The following is a 26,541-nucleotide window of genomic DNA, read 5'->3' as shown; positions in this document are numbered from 1 at the left end:
GTAAATGTTTTGAAATATTATTTTAATACGTACCAATTTGGTCAAAAAAAATGGAAAAAGATCTACTATGAATCAGTCTTTATATCAATCAATAGTGAAATATATAGGGTCCGCCATCTAAAGTTTTTTTTTTTCAACTAGTGCTTATTTCGTGAATGGTAACACTTAGCTCATGTCTGATTTGACAGATAATTAGTTTTATCCTTCCGCTGAGCGAATATGGTTGTGTATACGCTTGAACAACGCTGGGAAATATTGCGACATTACTTTGAAAATCATGGTAATGTTGCAGAATGTGTGCGAAAATTGCGTACGGTTTTTGGAAGAAGAGAAGCACCGTCAGCTCCGTATGTTCGTTATCTTGTGAAAAAAGTGAAAGAAACTGGCATCCTCATCGATAAACCAAAGCGTGAAAAGCCAAAAACAGTGCGTACACCCGAGAATATCGATGTTGTGGCAGAAAGTGTGCGTGAAGCGCCATCAACATCAATTCACCGTCGTTCTCAACAATTGAACATTTCGGAGACATCATTGAGACAAATTTTGCATAAAGACCTTGGTATGACGCCATACAAAGTCCAATTGGTTCAGGAGTTGAAGCCAACTGACCATCCAATGCGTTTTCGCTTCGCTGAGTGGGCCTGCGATCGACTTACAGAAGATGCCGATTTTGCCAAAAAAATCATCTTTTCGGATGAAGCTCATTTTGATCTTGGCGGGTATGTAAACAAGCAAAATTGTCGTATTTGGGGCACAGAAAACCCGCACGCATACATTGAAAAGCCGGTACACCCAAAACGAGTCACTGTTTGGTGCGGATTTTGGTCCAGAGGCATAATTGGGCCATTTTTCTTTGAAAATGAGCAAGGAGTGGCCGTTACAGTCAATGGCGATCGTTATCGGGCCATGTTGAACGGATTTTTGTTCACAAAAATTGAAGAGGAGGATATTGGCAACATTTGGTTTCAACAGGACGGCGCTACGTGCCACACAGCCGAAGCTACACTCGATGTTTTGCGCCCTGTTTTTGAAAAAAAAAAGTTATTTGGCGGACCCTTTATTAGATCATAATTGCGAAAATTTGATTTTTTTACTCAGGGGTAATTGTCATCCGCTCCGATAGGTTGGAACGTTTAATCGTTATTGGTAGTTGTGTCCCGATGTGTCCGAAATGTCCCGATATTTAGTCGAATTGAATTTTAAAACCATCTTCTTGTTCGCCTTCACTATCCTTCTGTCTTCTACCATTGAATATAGACCTCGTCCGCATCCTTCCATCTTCCATTTTTCTCAATCGGTTGCTGCTTACCGCCAATTTTTACCCCCCACAGCGGCTATGTCGTCGGACCATATTTTTTTGAGATCTTCCGACGTCTCTCTTATTCTCCCAAGGTCTCCATTTTAAAATTTTAGGTGCCCATCTTGTGGGGTCTTGTCTTGCTACAGACGTTAAAATCTGAAGGCAAATGCCTGAGAATTTCTCCCTTGTTACGAGTCAACGAGAATTTCGAGAGTCTTGAGTACCCCTCACAATAATTTTTTTTTGACTTGATAAATATATTTTCTTTTGATAATTTTTTTTTTTGGTTCTGGAAAATAGAATACAGCCAAATCTGAGAAGTATATTTTAAAGTGCCCGACGGAAATGAAATTCCCCACCTAAGGATTGTATTATTGATACGATATTCAAATATTTATTTACTATGAGTTAATAGGTTTTGAATATTTTGTAAGAGCTATTCTATTTTACCAAGCAAAAACACAATTATTACTATACTTTCAAAATATAAGTTGTATGTGGAGAATGTTTAGTTTTGAAGAGTTATATGTTTTAAACAAATCGCTTACTCCTATCAACAACGTCATATGGTATATCATAAAACTTTATTTTTCTGGAGATCGTTTTTAAAGTTTAAAAATATAAGAAAATGTATTCAAAATAAATATCACGCCACTTATTGAACTTTTTACTGTGCAACAGATCTTTTTAGGTAAAACCTAAATGTTTTTTCTCCATTCGAAAAACATTTAGTATATTTAAAAAAATAGTTAAACAATACCTTTTCTTCAAAATGCAAAAACAACACTTTCTGCCCTGTAGCGGGTAAATATTAAGTTAAAAATATGCCGCTTTTGCTGGGATATAGTACATTTTCTGGGCATTCCGAAAATATGCACAAACTGAAAATTTTCGATTTTTGAAATATGACGTTGTTGAAAGGAGTGAGTGATATATCAAAATGTAGCATTATTGGTACAGAGGAACAAAAAAAAGGAATATTTAAAATCAAACTACATATAAATAATTTGGTAAAACATCACGTAATGATTGATGGAGATACAGAAAGGAGAGTGAATGCTGGGAACATAGTGAATGGTGCACTGAAATCAGTTATAGCAAATAAAAACCAATCAGCGAATGCTAAACTGGCAGTACATAACGGAGTCAGGGTTTCAATCCTAATCCTAAAGTATGAAGTGAAGCATAGAGTTGGCAAAAGAAGGGTGAAAGTAGACTGAATGCAGTCGAAATGCGATCTCTCAAACGAATATACGGCAAAACGATGTACGATAGATGTTCGAATGGTGGTATAAGGAAGGAATGCGAGGCTGAGAAAATCATTAGGTATCGATAAAATTAAGAAAGGTGTGTTGAGATGGTTTGGGCTTGCAGATCAAATGAGTGAAGAAAGAACAGCTTAACAAATTTATGAGGCGAATGTGTTTGGTAAAAGAAGTAGAGAAAGACCGAGGAAAACTTGGCATGATCAAGAATTTCAAATAATTGAATGTGGTCAGGTCAGGAGGAAAGGAGTGAGCGATATGTCAATATTGTGCGATCCAAAAAAATTAATCGCATTGTATCTACAAATGTAGTTTCATTATCTAAGGTTAAATAGATGTATATTTTATTATACATTTGTAGTGAAGCGTTTTTAATTCTTCTTGGTTCATTAATATTTTTAATTTTGGGCAAGTCAACCCAAGATTGACACAATGATAACTCAAATTTGGCTGCGATTCAAATTCAAGTAAAAATTAAGCAGTCATAGATAACAATCAAGGTGACAAGTTCCTCGTAAGGAATGCATTATGCAGGTGGATAGTTGGGCAGGTAGGTACTTGGGTATTTAGTATTTTGTAGGCACCGACTTCCGTTTGTGATATCCGGAAGTTGAAGATTGACTGTTCATAAAAGGAGTGCTATTTCACACGTGATTTTTTAAATTCCGTTATGAAAAATACGTCTTTGAAATATTGAATTTATTTTTTATTGGTATTCAATTTGTGTATCGGATTGAGGTATCAATTAAAATGCAGGACGAATTGCAAATTAGGAAAATTTTACAATCTTGAATTAAAATAAAAAAAAATACTTGAAAGGTAATAGAATATATGTACAGCAGATGAGTTCATATCGAAAAATCACAAAAAAATTAATTTACCCTTTGACTGATGAGTTTTAAGGGTGAGATCTCAAACGTACAAATTCACTACGCGATTTGTTGCGCGAGACGCCAGACGAGTCTCGAGGCACTTTTTTTAGAATAAATGTTGGATTTTAAAATTTGATTTATAACAAAATATACATATCGTAGTCGTACAGGAGAAAAAGACCAACTAACAAAACGTAAAATGTTCAGGAGGGCCACGTAAGTCTCTTTTGCTTGGCAAGAAAATAATCATCAATGCAGTTAGTCATTTTTAACAAGTCAATATATTGTACTTCCAAGATTAAAATCGCTTTTAGATTTTTTCCAGGTCAACATTAAGCTAGTCAGATGTCAAATAGTCAATAATCATGTTTTTGGGAAAAATGCACTTGATCATTTTTTCCTGTATGAGGACAATTTTTTTGTTGCAGGTTTCCTTTCAATAACTCTTTTCTTTTCAAAACCATTTATTTATTTCGAAGAAAAACACATATTTCTATACTAAAACGGTATTTCAAGAAAGAAATCAATTACGCTATATGTTACTTGGGTTTAATATTAAGTCTCGGGCAATCGAACATTCTCAGAAACCCAGATTTGTGAACAAGGATTTGGACACTTCCAAAAACCTGGTGATAACAATATGCTATTTAACAATTAATCATTGTTTTGTTTAGTTTTTCGTTTGTTTTTTAGGCGGTATACAGTGACAGAATTGCATTTTTTGTCCATCTTTCAACATTATTGGATTAGGCGGAAAATTGATAATGTAGAAAAATTATTTACCAACTATGCATCCCGGTAAAGAAATCGTCCACATATTAAAATCGAAGTTGACAGAATATGTACATAATAAGTGATTTTTTTAATTTGGATTATTTTCCCGGTTTTTTCTGACGACACTTAATTAAAAATAACGAATCGTTAAAGATATTCAATTTGAACAATTACCTCAGGGAAAAATAAATCAATGAGGGAGTTATGAAAGTATGTACGTGGAAAATTACATACATTGCTTTTAATTATATTTTTAGATTTATGTATACCTGTTTAGTTAATTTACATGTATTAACAGGTATATAATTAATTTTATTGTTATGACTTTGAGTCATTCGTAATCTGTACGGAGAAAATGTATTTTTTTGGGAGCGGGAAATGAAAGAGTGCAAGGTACGGGCTGTACTCCCGTAGAATTGCTAGTAGAGGCAAACGGCACGCGTAGGCAGGCAACTGCTACACGGGCAAAATGTAAATTAGAGGATACTTAGCAAATACGCTCAACAGAGACGCAAGAGCGCACTAATCCAAGAAGGAGGGATTTTAGCGCGCCTTATTAGGACAACATTTCCATATTCGGCATCGGGGGACTCTAAATATGGACACGGGGCCGGCCCACTGAGCGGCGACCGAGGCGCGCACAATACTCTAATATATAGACTATTTCTCTCTCCGCAAACAACAGCCCTCAAATTTTCGACACGAGATAAAACGGAGAAAAATCTTTCTCCGTGTTATTAAACTTTTCCCCGACTACAAAACCCGGGAAGAAGTTTCGAACGTCGGGACTATTTTCTTCGCGGATTATAAATCCGAAGTACTTGTGTCGGGTTACGTGATTCTCGCGACGATCGGCCGTATTATCGAGCGCCATCTCGCTCTGGCGCACGGCCACCGCCCCGGCGCCAGAGCGAGACGACCGCGCCGCGCGCCCGCTGTCCGCGCTCGCTCTCCGAGCGCTCCGCCAGCGGAGTGAAGTTAGTCGCGCACGAACCTTCGCGGAGATAGTGTCGCCCTCAGTCTCGTCGTTCTCGCTCCGTAAGAACGTAAAACGTAAACATTTCGCGTGTTTTCAGTTTGTGAATTAGATTTACTGTGGCGTACTGCGAAGTGATAATGGACGGTCCCGGGGGAGCGCGGGACTCCAGGTTCAACCTGGGCTACAACATGAGCCTCCTGAGCGGGGAGTCTCCGCCGGAGATCTACGGGAACCCGAACGTCAGCCTGGGCCGGCCGCCCAGCGCGCTGGCGCAGCAGATGGGGCGCGGAGGACTGCTGCCGGGCTGCGGCCTGCCGCGGGGGCTCAAGCGGCCCGGGGGCGAGCAGTGCTACGACGAGCGCGCCATGGGCTCGCAGGCGCTGGGCCTCGAGCAGTGCGCCGTGCCCGACATCGGGGACGACAGCTACACGTCCCTGCAGCCCAAGAAGTCGCCCCCGTCCAACGGGAAAAAGACTAAAGGCCGAGTGAAAATCAAAATGGAATACATAGACAACAAGCTCAGGCGGTACACGACGTTCTCCAAGCGGAAGACGGGGATCATGAAGAAGGTTGGTAAACTGTAATCGGATAACCTAACGCGGAGCTGTCAAATTCTCCCGTAGCCGGTCCGCCGTCCTCTTCTGTTCCGCGAGAGCGAACGGGACGGCGCGCGTCTGCGGATCCGCGGAAGTTTGCATCTGTGTTTTGTCGCTCGTTATTTCCGATTGTTTGGCGTATTTCCATAAATTTGCGCCGGTACATCGCCGTATATCGGGATGAAGTGTCCGTAGACGGAGGATCGCGACTCTGGCGTTAGATTTCGCGGAGTCCGAGCGCATTTTACGAAAATTTTGACAGTTCGTGTCCCTTCCCTCCCTCCCTCTGCCTCTCCCTTTCTCCGGTGACCACGCGGCTGGTTTTTTGACAACAAATGGTGGAAATTATCGCGAAAAGGAATCGTCCTTATATTTATTCGACGTGCTAATACCTCCCACATGACGTTTGTGCGATAATAGTGCAAAAATATAATTTCGGGTCCGTAAATATGCGTCCTTGTATTTAGGAATCGGTACTGTTTTGACATGTGGATGCGCTCACTTCGGGTATAGGTGTTTTGCATTGTACAACTTTCTTTTATGTTTTCGAGAGCCGCAATCAACAGTGTTCATTTTATTTAACGAGATCGTAAATCTATTAGGCTGAACTCAACTTTTGGTCACGCCAAATAGGCCCATAATAAAACAGAGCTCATTATAAATCAGCTTTAATTTAGCCATAACAATTTACTACCGAGTGTTAGAAAATCTAAAAAAAACTTGATTAAATTTCATCGGTGTACCTTAAATTTATCGGAGTATATTTACCCATTATTTTCATTTACCAAGTGTAAGAAAATCAAGACTAATGCGCAATTTTAAAAATATTTTTTTATCTCAATATTAGTACAACCCGGCTGTCCAAACTTAAAACACAGTAAGGGACCTTTTTGCATTTTGTACTAAGTAGAATCTACTACAAAAAATGTCCCTTACTGTGTTTTGAGTTTGGACAGCCGAACTTTTTTGTTGTTGAAAAACCAAGCATTACTTTTCATAATATCAAGTCGTGCCCTCGGCACAGGAAAGCTCAGTGAGGGTGCATTATTGTGAATTGTAATTTATAATTATGTGTATGATGAAAAATAAATAAATAAACTACAGAGTATCGAATAATATGTCGACAGACGCCGTGGCGATGTTAGGTAGATGCTCGGCTGCCAAACTGGCGTAGCGGGTTCTATTCCCGCCAATTGCAAAATGAATTCAAGAAAGATTTATTTTCAATTGGTCCAGGTGTTTGTGATGTATTTTTCACATTTACCTTCCCTATCTTTACTATCCTACCTGTAGACAAGCCTCTAAAATAGACGCTTTGCGGGTTATTAGTTTAAAATAAATACATTTAAACAAAATTTACAAAATGTAGTTTTTTTCAATTTCAATAAAATGCAAACCATTTTTTTTATTATTTGGAACTCCCGGGTGGGTTTGTTTTAGTGTGTACCTTAAATTTAGATTATAACCAACCTGTTGCCTTTACTTTTCAATTAGTGAGTGTTAGAAAATTGACAAACAATAGAATACATGTCGCACTAATTATAACTTATATGCATTTTAGAGTAAAATGATTTCAAAACACACAAATATTACATTTCTTTTAGTTCCAGCTAAAAAAAAGTGATATGAAAATTAATGTATTAAACCTTAAGTTATATTACTATTTAAAAAAAAAAAGTTTAGACTGGTAAATAAAAAATGATGTGTATATCAATATGCTTAAGAAAATCTGAACTAATCAAAAAAGGTATTATTAAAATATTTTCCAGCCGGCGGGAGTCGATCCCATGACGCCATTTTGGCTGTTATTCAACGTTTCGAATATGTACTTTGATTTAATATTTCTTTGAAAATAAACATTACTAAATTAAGCGGGTATTTATGGCCAGGCGAAATCTTGTAAAGAAAATATTTTTTAATCCAATATTTCTGTCTGTATTTATAGAAAATTGTCCTAACTAAATTCAATTCCTTGGAAGAATTATCCGCATTGTCATCAATATAACAGAATCGTAAATTATTTTTAATGCCATATTAATAATTTGTATAATTGATAACTCGCTCACTTCTTTCAGCAACGTCATATATCAAAAATCGTCAATTTTCAGTAGTGCATGTTTTCGGAATGTACTATATCCCAGCAAAAGCGGCATATTTTTAACTTAATATTTACTCGCTACAGGACAGAAAGTGTTGTTTTTGCATTTTGAAGAAAATGTATCGTTTAATTATTTTTTTAATATACTAAATATTTTCCTAATGGAGATTAAGCATTCAGGTTTTACCTAAAAAGATCCGTTGCACAGTGAAAAGTTCAATAAGTGGCTTGATATTTATTTTTAATACATTGTATTATATTTTGAAACTTAAAAAACGATCTCCTGAAAAATCAAGTTTTTTGATATATGACGTTGTTGAAAGGAGTGAGCGAACTGTACATTTATTGTATACAATTCGACGGATATCTGTTTTAAAATTAAATAGAATTATTTTTAGATCACAAACCTACCTATTCTTGTTTTGTTTGTTTATTTAAAAGTAATAAACATATCAAAAATTAAAAAAAAATCCGCGCACTCTTACTCCAACGTTATTAAATTATAAACAAATTTAACGAGTAAACTTAGTGACCTAACAATGAATGCATTTTCCTTTACTATTTTTTTAAACTAAAATATAATAAAAACACTGCTTTAAACTTGTGAAATTTACTAGCATAAAAAGCTATTTTAATTTTACTTTCGCATTATTACAAGTTAATATAATTGTATAATACAATAGTTGAATAATAATAATTATATAATAAAACCCTTATCCGCACCCCAATGGTGCATAGGGCACTGTGTCATATAAACGCAGTGTTATCTTGATCGTTTACACATGAAGGAAGGGTGATCAGCCCTCCGCTTCAGGTACCAGTCCATGGTAATATTGAATAAATATTACAGTGAAAAAATCACTAATATTTATTTTACCCCCCTTGGGAATCGAACCCGGGACCTCCAGAACGGTAGCCGAGCGTGCTGACCATTACACTACGGAGGCGGACAAAATACAATAGTTGAATAACATCAAGAAATATCAAGCAAAACTTTAATTCAATTTGCTGAATTGAATTAATAGCGACACTTGCACGTAATGATTGAATATTTCTATCGAATTATAATGCAACTTTTTAATGCGAAAAATATTGCAACGAGTACTACCTTAGCTTATAATTATCTGTGCCAAAGGTCGTCGATATGAATGCTACGTTTTAGTTTTTATCAATTGTTTTTGATTTGATATTTTCACTGTGAATCAGCGATAAATTTATCAATCCGCCTCGATATAAATGAGACAGTTTTATATTTTTGTAAGATAACTTTAAGACAGCATTTGAAAATATTATTAACTGCCGAAAATTAACAAAACTTCTGAGTAAAAAATATATTTTTTATTGGTTATTACAACGTATGAAAATAAACAGAATTACTCAATAATAGATACATTTTTCTTATTACAACGCACGAAAATAAACAAAATGACTCAATAAAACATACATTTTTATTGTTGATTATTATAACGGACGAAAATAGTTAAAATTACTCAATAATACATGCATATCTATTGTTGATTATTACAACGGACGAAAATAAACAAAATGACTCAATAAAACATACATTTCTATTGTTGATTATTACAACGGACGAAAATAGTTAAAATTACTCAATAATAAATGCATATCTATTGTTGATTATTACAACGGACGAAAATAAACAAAATTACTCAACAATACATACATTTCTATTGTTGATTATAACAACGGATGAAAATAAACAAAATTACTTACTAGATAATAGATACATTTTTATTATTGTTTAAAACAACGGACGAAATAACTAGCTAAATTACTCTAAAATAGATAACATTTTTGTGTTACTGGTATTAATTCAAGATGATATTAAAATTCAATTGAAAACTTACATGTATCCATATTTATATTACGTATTCATTAAATAACAAAAATAATCGTACTGTTGATCTAGTTGTAAGTTTTTTTTATTTAATAATTTACGAGATTCGCAAAACTGGACTTTCATCGTTTTTATAAACACGTAGTTGAGTTATTAAAACATTTAAAATCAATTAAAAATATCGAATGAAATGAATACCGGATATTTACATATTCATTACCTTTATTAGTTTTTAATTAAAAATCGATTAATTTACATTTTTATTTTTCATTATTCCGTACTGAACATAACTGAATGATACGAACATTTTTGAAATAATCACATATCAAACTGTATATTTTAATTGGTAAAATATTTGTCCGCCCCCATGGTGTAGTGGTTAGCACACTTAGCTACCGTGCATGAAATCCCGGATTCGATTCGCGGAGGGGTCAACATTAATATTTGAGCGCTGTTATACTGTAAAATTTAATATGTTTCTCTGGTCTGACGTATGAAGTATAAGACTTTTTTTAGATGAGAGTTTCATTTATTATTTACCTTGCTTATTATTTACAAGGTTTAAGGATCATTGAGTGGATTTTTGTTTCTTTTAACTAAAAAATATGTTTTATTTTAATATGTGTTAGGAACAAGATGGATAATCTAGTCGGCTGTCGTCCAAACTCAAAACACAGTAAGGGACATTTTTTTGTAGTACGTTTGTTTTGCATTTTTGGACTAAGTAGATTCTACTTAGTCCAAAAATGCAAAAAAAACGTACCACAAAAATTGTCCCTTAGGCTGTGTTTTAAGTTTGGACAGCCGTAGTGTGGGCAAATCAGGAACTTCTCAGCGTTTGCTCATTGCTGGGAGGAAACCACGTACAGTCCTCAGGAGAAGCTGAATTTTTGACTGTCGTCAACAGAACTTCCGTTCCACTAGAAGAGGGTTCGGCATTTTGTGTCCGAAGTATAAGACTGCTCACTTTGCCTTTAAGTGATTTACAGTCAAGATAACGCTGGTCTATTGTGATATAGTTCCTGATAAAACATTGGATTGGGATAAATTAAGAGGACTTTGATTACAGACACCATAGACGAAAATCTAAATTAAATATTTATGATGGAAAGTAATTTGATTTCTTTGACTAAGTAAATCAAAATAATATATTTTTTTTATTATTTATGACTTACTCAGTTTCTCGAGAATATTGCGTTATTTTTGCGGTTTGAAAATGACTATCTTAAAATGTTACAAGAACTTCTTTATTTACCGATATTACCTCAGGAATATATGATTCATGCACGCGTACGAACTTATACTTACACTGTGAAATACTTATTGATGTTCTTAACAAATTCTAGCTCTCAGGGGCTTTTTAAAATTAAATAAATAAAAACTTCATTAATTGATTCAGCAGTCACTTTGTGGTAATATCTTTACATTTTTAATTTAATTTTCACTTGGTAAATACCACTAGTTCTTTAAATCTATCATGACACGTGTTCCGATGCATTCCGCATCATTCCGCAACACCGCACGATTTTAAGAAATAGTGGTATTTACCAAGTAAAACTTAAATTAAACATATAAAAAATCTTCTCTATTTGGTATGAAATGAAGTATATACTAGGTAATAGAAGCAGAGAAAGACCGATGAAAACTTGGGATGATCGAGTATTTCAAATACTTGAAAGTGATCAGATGAGGAGAATAAAGACAGATTGGTGCAGCGTCCTACTATCTCTGCCTACCTCTGCGGAAAGCGGCGTGATGGTTAGTTAGCTAGTTACATAAAAAACTTAAACAGGAAAGTCATACTCAAACACCGAAAAAGTAATAGTTACCTTTTAAACACACTTCTGGTACAAAATGATGGGAGTTACAAAATTTCAGAAGTATATACTTATACACTTCACTTCATTCGATTCAGGGAAGTAATAATGTTTTTAATTCAAGTTTTAGTTGTTAAATACGGTAAACCCCCCATAACGATGAGATAAGTACCGCGTTATCGGAGAGAACGTTATGTAGGGTAAATGTTTTATTTTTAATTGATGTATTACTTAGTAAATACCACTATTTCTTAAAATCCACTGTGACACGTGTTTCGATGCATTCCGCATCATTTTCAAACACCATATCGGTGTGGAATGCATCGAAACACGTGCCGCGGTAGATTTTAAGAAATAGTGGTATTTACTAAGTAAAACATTAATTAAACATGGATAGGTTTTACCGCAAAGTGACTGCCGAATCAATTAATGAAATAAATGTTTTTAAATGGTATTTTGATGTAATAATGGCTCATTTCGATCATTCCCGCTGGTAAAAATGTGAAAATACCATTTAAAAGGTTAACGCCTTATAAAGTTCCCTACGATAACGCAGTACCTATCTCAACGTTATGTGAGGGATTTCTGTGTCACTATTTTTTCAAATACATTGTGACAAGTGTTTTGATACATTCCACATAGTTTTCATACACCGTACGGTGTACATAATGCAATAATTAAAAAAAAATCTTTTCAATAAGTATACAAGTTTGTTCACACACGAGAAAATCGTAAATGGTCTACATTATTATTTTTTGACATCTCATCAAAGATGAAGAAGAATATGAAAGTCTGGGCATTTACGGGGCTGACGACCGTCATAGGCTGATTTAAGTGATCACTTTACACACGTGTAACATTCACCAATTCTACTCATTATTGACAACCACACTACTCAAATTCTTAAAAGTACTATATAAGTGAACCAATTTTGAAACATTGATCTTGAATCACTAGAACTTCACTAGAGACATCTATTGGTGAGATGAAAAGAAGCTTTTTTATTGAGCAGAAACTCTTTTATTAGTATGTGAGGTCCTAATCCTGGATTATAATCACAGACTTCCATATTCTTCTTCATCTTTGATGAGACGTCAAAAAATAATATGAAAATAACTCCTGTAATTCGAGATAATCCAGATTTTGTGAACAAGTATTTGGACACACTCAAAATATTGTCTACATTATTAGCAAAAAAACTGTTTAAAGAAAAACATTTTTTTAAATTTATTTATTTTATTTAAGAAATCATGGTCACCCTTTCGTTCTGTCAAATGCGTTCGAAATTCTCAATTTAATTTCAAATCTCGGAACGCATAATTTTCCTAATTTAAAATACATATCTCCTCTCCGGCGGAATGTACCAGACGCACTCTGGTCAGACTCCATTACGCTATCTCGTCTGATCCCGGTCACCTTTAACCGGAGATTACAATGTGCAATTCTGCTGGCAAAATTACCGTCAGTCAGCGATGAATCTTCGGTCAGCGATTAATCTTCGTCTTCACAAATACGAAGTTAGGCTGTGAAAACTTAATTGCGTGTAAGCTTCAACTGTAGTTTTGTACCAAAATGTTTATGGCATCAATTAAACTGAAGATTATGAAATAAAAGCTTCCTGTATTATTTTATTTAAAGATTTTATTTCGCGGTTTTTCCTCTTTCTTTTTTGACTCCTATCCTGTCGTAGTACCAACCCTAATGTATCGAAATTAAGTTGTGATATCGCTCACTCCAAAAACGTCATATATAAAAAATAACTTGAATTTTCAGGAGATCGTTTTTAAAGTTTAAAAATGTATTCAAAATAAATATTTATAATAAATACTTTTTAGGTAAAACCTGAAGGTTTTTTCTCCATTTGAAAAATATTTAGTATATTTATAAAAAAATAATTAAACAATACTCTTTCTTCAAATTCTTTCCATAGACATCAACAAATAGAGCCGCCTATAATTTAGCAATGACACCAACATCAAAATAACTCCATCGTTTCTGTGACGTCATTCACTGCCTACATACGAAAATAACGTTTTTTCGAAGTCGAATTTTCCAAAAAAAACGAATAATGAATGAAAATATTAATTGTATCGGCTGTTATAAACACAAAACGAGTCTAATACAATCCTTTACAGGTTGAGTATGTTAAATTAAATATTCCTCCCGTCTGACAAAGATCCATTATAAAATGGAAAATCACAAAGTTAGTGCTTCAAATAAAAAAATATATATATAAAAATTGTATTAACATGTTAGTATTCGGCTCTACACAGGCCATGCCTAAAGAGCCGTAATACATATATACTTATATATATATATGTATATATATATACTTATATGTATATATATATATATAAGTATATATATATATATATATATATATATATATATATATATATATACATAAATTATTAGTTATTATTTTATTTTAAAATGTGTGTTGATGTTGACCTTTCTGATTCCTCACTAAGCCAGTCGCATAACCACCACACTACGGAGTAATTTTTATGTGCTATATCCAAATTATACCGTCGTATAAATTCGATTCATCCTTTTAATTTCTCCCCTTACATTAAACTCTGCGCGCAATTTTGGTCCAGTTTATTTTTGTTCTTTGTGTAATGTGGTCCATAAAAAAAATTCGCAGACCTCGTCTGGATTTTCGAGTTTGTATTTTTAAAGGGTGCAGTTTATTTTTCATTTGGCATATTGAAAAAGGGTTAAACGCACGGTAACTGGCCTTTTGAGGCGGGTATCTACTATGCTGCTTTTAGACTAACTAACTAAGTAACCATCACGCCGCTTCCCCGCAGGGGTAGGCAGAGAGAATCGAACGCCACACCACTCTGTCTTTGCAAACATTCTTTGCCTCTTCTACATTCGTGCATCTCCTCATACATACCCGACGATTATTACGACTCCTGACCCGGCCGCCTTCAAGTATTTGACATACCTGATTGTGCCAGGTTTTCCTCGGTCGTCCTCTGCTTCTTTTTCCAACTACATTCGCCTCATAAATTTGTTTAACCGTTCTTTCTTCACTCATACGCTCCACATGTCCAAACCATCTCAACACACCTTTCTTAATTTTATCGATAATGCTTATCTCAGCCTTACATTCTTTCCTTATTTCATCATTCGAACATCTATCAAACATCGTTTTGCCACACATTCGTCTGAGGGATCGCATTTCGACTGCATTCAGTCTGCTTTCATCCTTCTTTTGCCAACTCCATGCTTCGCTTCCGTACATAAGGGTTGGAACCAGAACTCCATTGTGTACTGAAGCGTAATTCATAATTGATTTTTCGAAAAACGACTCGAAAAGATCTGATAAAAATTATTACATAAGTATACAAAAATGTTCAAAAGTGATGTTCGAATAGTGTGATATATGGAAAGAATGCAAGGCCGAGATAACCATTATTGATAAAATTAAGAGGGGTGTGTTGAGATGGTTTGTGCATGTGAATCGAATGAGTGAAGAAAAAATAGTAAAACAAATTTATGAGGCAAGTGATGTTGGAAATAGGAGATGAAAAAGACGGGGAAAACTTGGCATGATCAATTATGTAAAATTTCTGAAAGTGGTCATGTTAGGAGTCGTAATAATCGGCGGGTACGTATGAGGAGATTTAAGAATGTGGAAAAGCCGAAGAACGTTTCCAAAGACAGTGATGTAGGGGTTTTATTCTATCCCGAGGGGTGGGGACGAAGTGTCGGCCTCTGTCCGTACATACTCCTCCCCCCTCATTAATTGAATAGAGCAATATTTATTTCTTCAGAAATATTTTGAAGATTTTCCTCTATGTGCAGCTGACAGAGAGTCCCTCAGGACTCTATAACTGCTGCGGGTGGATGGTGGGCTCAGATACCTATTCGAGAAAGCGGTGTGATGGTAAATTAGATAGTTAAAATCCTCAATTGATCGTGACTAGAGACAACCAATAAAAAATGGATATTTAGCACATTCTTAACTGAATCAGCAGAAAGAGCTTTTACGCTATTTATAGTATTTAATATTATTATAATTTCTTGGTGGAACTGTATTTTATAGACAAAAATAAAACTATATAGTTTTTCAACATAAATTTTATTTGACCAGCGACTGGGTTTCGTCGTAACGACACCAGGACGCTGTTCAAATAAAATTTATCTGGAAAAAACATATAAGTAATTGTTATTTTATTATATTGTTATTATTACGCGAAATGGCCAACTCCGAGGGTTGGTAAATTTAAAAGGCACCTACACTTAAAGTTTTAAGGGGGTCAAAGAGCCGCATGCGGGTCGGGAGCCACACTTTGACAACCTGTGTGCAAGGCGGTAATTTTTCTTATTTTTTTCTTCCTTAAACCATTTTTAAATTTTTGACGCAATAGTCATCATCTTCGAACTTCAGTATCGCTATACATTTCGGGTTTTGAACCGCGTACCCTTTCTAAGGTTCAGCTAGTTCCCACCCACTCACCTACGGAGCCTACTCTCTACATATACTCGAATCACTTACTTAAATAGATAACTTCTGCCAAACTAAATTCTCACACACTCTTCACAATACACGACGAACTGTAACAATGAGCCCTTAAAACAACATATTATTTTTTATTTAAATTTTACTTTGTAAATACCTATTTTTTCATAGTGGCATTTATGGAAACAGTGATGTTTACCAAGTGAAATTTAAATTAAAATGGATAGGTATTACCACAAAGATAAAATATAAAAAGACAGATGAAATAGTTAAAAAATGTATCATTATAAATAAAGGAAAAACAAGTTAGAAATTACGGATAAAATGGTGAAGACGCGATTAGCTCGTATAAAAAAATATCGAAATATATTGTCTTGTCCATTCTTGCCACAAATTAAAAAAAAATCACTTAAATACCACTATTAAAAAATGGGTTTTGTTGTTTGAATTTTGCATACATCCAAATAAAAGGGTCTCGGTTCAATAAAAGCTTCCTCAGTCCAACACGGATGGCTACTGTGAACTCATATATATTGTGTCGTGAGATTGATCATATGTATAGAAGTTCCAAAAGTTGAAGTAGTGTGGTTGTCAATCATGGGTAGAATGGTTAATTTTGCACGTATGTAAAGTGATCACTTAACCAGCTTATGGCAGGTCATAATACCCACATTTACATGTTATTTTTAATCTATGCTGAGATGTCAATAATTTAAATGTTCGTTTATCTTGAAACTCCTAAAGTAATAATCCGATTGCTTTGAAATGTTGACACAACGTTGCATTCGAATACACGCGTCTTTTTATATACACATGTGCCAGGTAAAAACGTGACCCCGACCAACTAACTAGCTAACCAATCTATGACAGGTCACAAGCCCTGTAAATACCCAGACTTACATATTCTTCTTCATCTATATTGAAATGTCAAAAAAAAGTTATTAATTTACCATAGTTTTTGGTTACCGTGTAGTCGTATAGATGACTACTGAAATATAGAACAGGTTGTTAACACCATATATTTGTATGCATTTCCGAGTGTTTACATAAGGTAATGGAGCCAGTGGGATGTTTCCTAGTTTCACCATAGATTATAGAATAACTGCATGTCTACCAGCTTATCTTTGGTCCCAAGCAAAGTGTAGAAAAGTTTATTTTTACTTATTTGAAATCTAATTCACGCAGACACTGCACTGCCCTCCGAAGAGTCTGCAAGAAGTGATGATGACGTCTCGATGATGTGAAAAATCTAAGAAAGTTGCACTCAAAATTTCAGTTGTATTTAATTCTTTACTTCTGCATAGTAAAGTTCTTTTAGATGTAATATTTTTTTGACATGCAAAATTTATCACTCAATTTTATTTTTACAAAATTAACGTCAGGTATTTTTCTTTATTAAACTTTCAACTGGTTTGTATAATATTTTCATGTTTTTAGCTTTCACATTAATTTATAATCATTTTTATAATGTTTTTATTAATGTTTAAAGCATTTTTTAAATGATTATAACCCACAAAGGTTCTTTTTAAGCGGTGCATCTTGCTTGTAAAAAAAAACCCAGACCAACTGAATAAAGTATATTTTAAACTATTGACAGAATAGGGAGAGAGAAAATAATATTACACTAATCTCTCTTTGCAGACCATCTTCGCCTCTGCCACATTCACGCATCTGCTCATATATACCCACCGGTTGTTTAGATTATTACTAAACTGTATAAGATTAAACAACTTTGTTTTAACCACTTTTTTATTAATACAATTTGACCTACCGGATTCGACAAGAACCTTGTCATCATCAGGTTCTTGTCGAAACCGGTAGGTTAAATTGTATTAGTAAAAAAGTGGTTAAAACAAAGTTTATAAAATGTGCCACAAAGTATCTGCGGAAAACATTCAAGAAATAGATTATTATTAATCACAATACGTTTGGCTAAACTGTGCCTTTGAAGTATGGTGTTTAGCGCGTTTGGGTACCCTGCTGAAGTTTGGATTCCGGATTCGAATCATGAATGTGGAAGAGGCGAAAATTGTTTGCAAAGATTTATTGGTGTGGCGATCTCTCTGAAGCAGTGTGATAAATTTGACAGTGTTCTTACTCGGTGCCGTATTTTGTTCGAGCGTCGGGCAAAAGTGTCAAGATTAACGCCGTCCAGTGTGTATTTGTCGAGACAACAGAGATCGGGTCGCCCGGTGCCCTGGGACGGGCCCACACTCGGCCTGGGCCCGATGGCGTGGGAAAAACTGACCTACGTAGGCCCTACGAACGACTCGACCAACTAGATCGTTTCACAATCCTACAAATTATCGACACGCCGAAATGAACGTTTATCAGATCTACGCTTATGAGGAAATTATAATGGAGTTTTATGTTAGTTTTTTTATGGCGTAGAAAAAAATAGTCCAAAATAGTCAAAAAAAGCCCCGGTAAACTGCTAATGAAGGAGAATGTCATCGGGTTCTTATGTAATCGTTGAATCAGAGAATAAACACCGAAAACAAAAAATCATACTCACATTTACATACACAAGTATGTATATCCTTTATATATATATATATATATATATATATATATATATATATATATATATATATATATATATATATATATATATATATATATATATATATATTTATATATATATATATATATATATATATATATATATATATATATATATATATATATATATATATGTATATATATATATATATATATATATATATATATATATATATATATATATATATATATATATATATATATATATATATATAAATATATATATATATATATATATATATATATATATATATATATATATATATATATATATATATATATATATATATATATATGTATTTTTATATATATATATTTATAAAATAAAACCCTTATCCGAATCCCAATGGTGCATAGGGCACTGTGTCATATAAATGCAGAGTTATCTTGATCGTTTACACATGAAGGAAAGGTGATCAGCCCTCCGCTTCAGGGACCCCCCCCCCCGGGGAATCGAACCGGGGACCTCCAGAACGGTAGCCGAGCGTGCTGACCATTACACTACGGAGGCGAACAAAAAAAAAAAAAAGTATGACGAAATTGAATTTTTTTTAAAAAATTTTAAAAATAGTTTTTAGTTGTTTTTAAGTTGTAAAGTATCTACGTGGTTATAAATTTTATTTATAGTTATTTTTACGGTAATACGGAAAAATTCATATTTTAGTATTCTTTCTTTTAACGGACAATGAATGTCCCTTCAAAAGGGACAAAATAAAGAGTTCACGCATTCATGGAAGCCTGGCTGTAACAGCCATCAATAGTAAGGTAGAGGAAAAGCAAAAGATGTGCAATGGGCACATAGGACATAGAGAACCAGAACATATTGTAAACCAGGCGATCGCCATGGATCTTCCTCGAAAGAAATCTAGAGGAAGACTAAAAAATTCATGGACGCTACAGAAAGATAACATGATTTGAAGGCATAGCCTAGGTGATGCTGTATAGGACCTACAACATGAGGACGAGGAGGGCTGACCCCAACAGTCTGCAAAGACGATAAGTTGGGATGGACCCATGAAGAAGAAGTATTCTTTCTTTTAATCTCGCTATGCCAATTATAGGTAGACTGTCATTCATTGGTAGGGTGACAATAATCAGGCGTCACACCCTACTTATATTACATGCGGTAACGATATCTTGGATTGATTCAATTATGTGATAAACTGTCGATAATTGCTAATATTTGCATTAACGGTGATCGAGTTGACACCATTAAATAATTATTGTCAATTTTGCTAAACATATTTAACTACTTGATAAATACAATTTAACGCTTTTATTATACTTGCATGGCGCCTGAACGATTCAAATTTAATTACTCCATATTCTCAATTATTAACTCACTGGCTAACTAACCATCACGACGTTTCCCCGCAGGGGTAGGCAGAGAGAATAGTATGCCACACCAATCTATCTTTGCAAACAATCTTCGCCTCTTCCAACATTCACATCCATACTACTAATTTTTTTTAAACTCCTACATGTATCATTAATCTCGTGACACTGTACGTGTGAGTTCACTAGAGCTGTTTGTGGTTGGATTTAGAACGTTTTTATTTAGCAGAGACCTTTTATTTGGATGTACGCAAGATCCTAACCGGATTATTTTACATACTGGAAAACGCCTGAAAATATTTATTTGGACACACTCAAATTTCGTAAATGTAAATTTATTTTTTCATTTATACTTACATGGTTTGTCCACCTCCGTGGTGTTATGGTTAGCGTATTTCGATACCGTGCTGAAGGTCCCGGGTTTGATTCCCAGGAGGCTAATGAAAATAAATATTAGTGATTTAATACTCCAGAAATTATTTAGTATTACCCTGGACCTGATCCCTGAAGCTCAGGAGTGATCACCTTGCTTTTGGATAAGTAACGATCAAGATAACACTGCGTCAATACGATGCAGTGCCCTATGCACCATTGGGTGCGGATAAGGGTTGGAAAATGTTGTATGAATAATGTATATATATATATATATTTTTTTATTTTATTTATTTATTTTTATTTTTTATTTTTATTTTTTTTTTCAAAATTATTTATTTGGCAGTCACCCAGTGAAAGGATGTTTCTGCCAGTGTCAATATTATTTTTTATTTACAAACAAAAAAATAATAGAAAATAAAAATAACAATTATTACAAAATTTCATACTTTAAATGCTTTTAAATATAAAATAACAAATGTGTGTAATGATATATATTAAAAACATTTGTGTATAAATATTTTCAATACTAATGGTTACATACGAAGAGTTTATAAATAAAACATGGCCGCAGACCAACGCTGATATAAAAACGCGTGTATAACAGGACGATGTACGAGTGTTACAGAATTCACATGGTTACCGATGTCCTTAGAATCCGAGGAATGTTAATTGATAACATGGCTGAGTTTATTATCGGTAATTGACAGCCCTGCAAATACCTTCAGAGGACGAAACAGCTGTCACTTTAAGGGTCTGGTTTACCTAGGAAAAATTGATAAATCGTAATTTCAATCGCTTATCTGTTACATTCCTCATTTACTCTTATAATTATTTGTAGCCACCTTGTAGCGTAATTAGTAGCGATTTTTTTTGTTAAATTACCTTACGTCTAAGTGATTCTGTAATCTAGCTACGCCTTATGCAACACCGCTTATCATGGCCCTACTCAGGCTTCAACATTATTAAGTTTTATAGCCTATACCTACTCGTGAGTGGATTTACTCATTATTTTTAAAGTGACTATGATATCAGGTATTTTTTTTATTGAAAATTCTTGGCAAAAACACTCGTTTTGCCTAGAAATTTCTTAAATTAAAATTAAAAAAATTAACTGGTTTTAAATAAAATAAATTCATAAACATATTACTCTAGCACTTATTTCTAAATAAGGCTAAAATAAGAATGCCATTAAAAAAACAGAATCGCAGAATTGTGTAATGTATAAGGGTTAGTAAAATGTATGATGTGATGCCTGAATGTCCGAAAGATTTTAAAAATACATGTTTTTTATACTGTAAGAAGATGAAATATACATACGATGTAAATTAAGTTGAATAAATAGTTTGTATGAAATGAAATATAAGCATTTCAAAATATAAACATTTTGAGTGTGTTCAAATACTTGTTCACAAAATCTGGATTATCTCCAATTATAGGAGTTATTTTCATATTATTTTTGACATCTCATCAAAGATGATGAAGAATATGGAAGTCTGAATATCTCACCAATAGATGTCTCCAGTGAAGTTCTAATGATTCAAGAACAACGTTTCGAAATTGGTTCCTATATACAAATATAGAACTTCCAAGAATTGGAGTAGTGTGGTTGTCAAGAATGGATAGAATTGGTGAACGTTACACGTGTGTTAAGTGATCACTTAAACCAGCGTATGACGGTCGTCAGCCCCGTAAATGCCCAGACTTCCATATTCTTCATCATCTTTGATGAGATGTCAAAAAATAATATGAAATATAAGCTCATTAATTGATTCGGCAGTCACTTTGTGATGTGTTTCTAAGTTTTACTTAGTAAATACCATTATTACTTAAAATCTATTGTAATATTGTGATACCAATAAATTTTAAGAAACAGCGGTATTAACTAAGTAAACCTTAAATAAATAAAAAAAAATTAAAGCTAAATAAAGAAAAAAAAATTGTGCTGTTTGTAAATTAAAATCCTAAACGATGTAAGACTAGTGAAAAAAGTCACTCCTGTCAATTCTTCCTCAGAGTACTAAGTACTTGAAGTAGAGATGGCACAGTACGCGATAGTGTGTAGATTGCGATCTGCGCCTCCCAACGCTGCCACACCTGGGCGACTACTGCAAAGGCGATGCGTTAATTGCGTCGTGTAGATGACTTTTCCTTTACCTCTATTCTATTGTACGGTAACTTAAGCTTCCTGACAATACGGATTGACAATCAATCGGTTAAAAATGCTGTTTTATTTCTAACAAGCCCTGTGTTGGCTTCCGTTAAACTTTCCTTTCGAATGTAGAGAAAAAAATAAAAGTGATTATACAAAATTTCAAATAAATTTGACTTACAGAAGAAAGAACTACTGCTTGTATTGTATTTAAAGCTTTCAGCTATGAACCCGATATGAAAAATTTGACATCTAGCATCCAACAACATAAATCTCAATAATAATGAAGTTTTAAGGGTTTTACATCTTTTTGTTAAGTCTGTTTTTTATTTATTCATTTTATTTTGCTATTAATAAGTACTTTTTAAAATTATTTTTCTCGATGTATTAATTAATGGTTTGTTTACATTAAAAATCTGAAGTAACACAAACATTTGATGCACTTTTATTTCAATGGCATGTGGCACGCGACTGATTTTTTTTGGCATTCAGGCTCAAAAAGGTTCGCCATCTCTCCTTTTCAATATGCTTTAACTACTGAATTGTTGGGTAATATATCCAAAATAAAACAAGGTTTTTGTTGGATTGAATTCTACATTTATTTATGTATATCTTAATACGTGACGCGTTTCGTCTTCTTAGGACATTATCAAACACAGAGTGTCAAACGCAGAGTGTTTGATAATGTTCTAAGAATACGAAACGCGTCACGTATTAAGATATACATAAATTAATGTAGAATTCAATCCAACAAAAACCTTGTTTTATCTTGGATATATTACCCTACAATTCAATATGGAATTCTACCAACTGTCTGCAGTTACAATAAATATGCTTTAACTACGTTACGAAAATAACTATAACTCTACTCTGGCCTTTTATTTATTATTTTTGCATTGATAAAATAAGGTTTTCTTCAAAAAACTAACATACATATATATTTTTTAATGTATTTATTTTACAATTTCCCTTTTTTTTAGATATAAGTCTTGACTTGACATTTCTTGGTGAAACTACATTTTATAAAATAAAATGAAGCAACTAAGTACAGTATCTACTCAATGAATTAGGGCCACCCATTATTTTTATGAATACTCTGAAATCCTTTGGATTATTATATTTATTTTACATAAATACTTTAAGTTTTCTATTGACATCTAATATCATGTATATTACCTTCAATAATATGTAAAATATACCTGGATTATTTAAGCCTTTACAAAATTTTAAACCCTTTTTCTGAGAAAGGTCCCTAATTAGCCCAGGTAGACAGATAGTTGAAAGTTCAAAAAATAGTCCTATCTCATTTATTAGTGAAGTTTCTTGAGTTCTGGTTGTTGTTTTGTTTAGAGAGGTTATATAGTTATCGTGTCTTGTGAAAAAAAATTAATTTTTAATTTTAGTTCGTAAAGTATAAAAAAAATTTGTAAACACAAGTGTTTTTTTTGAAAAGGACAAAATGGGAAAAAGTAAAGACATTTCTGAGGAAAAAAAGTCTAGTGTTATAGTGCTACTGAAATTAGGAATACTATCTAATAGAGAAATTTCAAAAAAAGAAAACGTTTCTCGTCAAACAGTGGACAGAATTTCAAAATCAATAAAAAATCAGTCACCCGCCACCAGCAATCGGCGAAAGAACTGTCGTAGGATTAGAAAAACAACACCGAGGACTGATCGAAAAATCTTTCAAAGTGCCTTAGAAAACCGTAGTGCATCAGCAAAAACATTAAAAATAAAATTGGAAGAAGAGGGTATAAATATATCGGTATCAACACTGAGGCGACGTCTTTACGAAGTAAATCTGAAATGCAGGCGCCCTGTAAAAGTACCAAAATTGACACCACGAATGAAAGCGGATCGATTAAAATGGGCCAGGCTACATCGAAATTACTCGGTAGATGATTGGAAAAAGGTATTTATTTAAATTGAATTTTCAACATATCATTTTAGTAAATAAACTTATATATTTGAATTAAACTTAAATTTTCATTATTTTTCAGGTCATCTTTAGTGATGAGTGCCGGTTAGAAGCCGTGACAGAGAGCCGTCGATTCGTCAGGAAAACACCAATGGAACGTTACAATGAGGCCTGTGCGGTAAAAGTTATCAAACACCCCCCTGCAACAATGATATGGTCATGTATTATTAACAATTTACCTGGGCCGTTGTTTTTCGTGGAAGGAACAATGAACCAAAATTCCTATAATCAGGTCCTCGAACGAATTTCATTGCCCTTCTACCATACACTCGACCCAACAGAAGGTCCATACACCTTGCAGGATGGGGCACCTTGCCACCGGGCTAAATCAATAATAAAAATTTTGTCTAACAAAAATCTGCCTTTGCTCCCCTGGCCTGGAAATTCTCCGGACCTTAATCCTATAGAAAACGTATGGAGCATGTTAAAAAATAAGGTATACTCATTTCCAAATCCGACAGTAGACTGTCTAAAAAAAAATATTCAAAAAATTTGATCAGAAGACGAAGAAATAAAAAACATGATAAAACAGTGCATTTTAAGTATGCCAAAAAGAATTGAGGCAGTTATTTCTGCCAAAGATGGAAATACTAAATACTAACTATATTTATATGAAAATATATGCATAATTTAAGCGTAATAAAGTGTTCATGTGTAAATAAAATTCAATGTTGTTTTATTCAAGGTTTTCTCTGAGTTATTCCTGTTTGAATTGAGAAATTGCGCGAAATTCTGCGTGGCCCTAATTCATTGAGTAGATACTGTATATATGGTTTTGAAAAGAAAATAAATTTTGTAAGGTAAGCAGTTATTTTTTTTCAATATATGGTTTATTCTAAAAAAATCATATGCAATATATATTCTTAAAAAAAAATGTTTACACCATTTTTTTTTCTCCATTCCTTTCAATAACGTTTTCTTTTAAAAACTGTATATTTATTGCAAAGAAAAACTTGATTTTTTCAATAAAAAAAATGTGTTTCAAGCTAAAATATAATTACGTCAAATGTTACCTGGGTTTAAAGAAAACTAAGTTTGCGATTTATCGTATATTAAGCCTTAATATTGTTTTTTTTATATTTACATTTTACAAGTTTACGATTCGTTTGTTGCACAATGTGAATTTTCTTCGTGCAGTCGAATTTATGAACCGCGCCGACTCGTGAACTCGGTGCCCCCGAGGTGATTTTGTATGCAAAAAATGACTCGGTCATAGAGCAAGATCGTGGGAATGTATGTGTAGATGCGCTGTTGTCAGATTTGGTCGTGAGATAATGCAGCATATTAAATTTTATCTGCTTTTGATATAATTTTCAGTGATTACTTTGCATCCATGGAGTGTTCTTTGCGCTAAGCTCATAGTGCTTTTTCATCGCATAATATTGCAGTGATGTCTCGAATAACGAACGCCGCGCACAACGAACATTCTGTTTGTCCATTACGTGACTCACACAACGAACATCGCTTCACACAACAGACTGTATCGTATTTGATCTTGTCGAACGCTCCAAGGTACAGTCTGTTCACAGTTATTTTACCTCTAGTTTTTATTTTGATTTTTTTTTTTAATTATTTATACTGTCAAACAAATAATTTTAAAAAATGTTCACCTCTATTTTTTTGTTTTTTTTTATATAAGTACTTAAATTTTTAAAATTATTTATACTGCAAAAAAAATACAGGTAAAATAACTGTGAACAGTATAATAACTGTAGTACGCATCCAATGCCCTTGTATGCTGAACCAGGACGTTTTTTGCCAATGAACATTTTTAATGAACTTATTCTTCTTCCTGGCTCCATCTCAACTTATTGTCTTTGTGGACTGTTGGGGTCTGCTCTCTTTGTCCTCAGGTTGTAGGTCCTTCTATCATATATAACGTCACCTAGGCCATGCCTTCGAATCATGTATGTTTCTGTAGCACCCATAAATTCTTTGGTCTTCCTCGAGATGTAATGAATTTATTTTATCCATATAAATATCTCGCAGCTAGATATAAGATTTTTTTGTAAGTAAACTCAAGTCAGCGTTTGTCTACTATGCGAGAGGTCTCGGGTTCCAATCCCAGCGGGGTCAAAATAAAACATGTCTGTAAATAAATTATTTTTC

The 26,541-nt window shown here is 33.8% G+C and overlaps 1 protein-coding gene across 2 annotated transcripts in view; it reads left to right on the top strand.

Moving 5' to 3' along the window:
- The first annotated feature begins 5,191 nt into the window (after positions 1 to 5,191).
- Positions 5,192 to 26,541, top strand: part of LOC148309402 (serum response factor homolog) — a 209,195-nt gene continuing 187,845 nt past the window's right edge. For both annotated transcript variants that reach the window (XM_088260105.1, XM_088260104.1), the window contains exon 1: positions 5,192 to 5,759. In XM_088260105.1, coding sequence (XP_088116231.1) covers positions 5,328 to 5,759 — 432 coding nt within the window. In that variant the 5' untranslated portion in view covers positions 5,192 to 5,327. The remainder of the gene's footprint in view (positions 5,760 to 26,541) is intronic.

The sequence above is a fragment of the Brachycentrus maculatus genome, unplaced genomic scaffold (genome assembly GCF_059751285.1).
Source record: "Brachycentrus maculatus isolate JH-2025_06_01 unplaced genomic scaffold, ASM5975128v1 h1tg000124l, whole genome shotgun sequence".
In the NCBI taxonomy this organism is placed as follows: Eukaryota; Metazoa; Arthropoda; class Insecta; order Trichoptera; family Brachycentridae; genus Brachycentrus; species Brachycentrus maculatus.
Note: the sequence above shows the minus strand (reverse complement) of the source record. Positions and strands in the feature narration are given on the sequence as shown.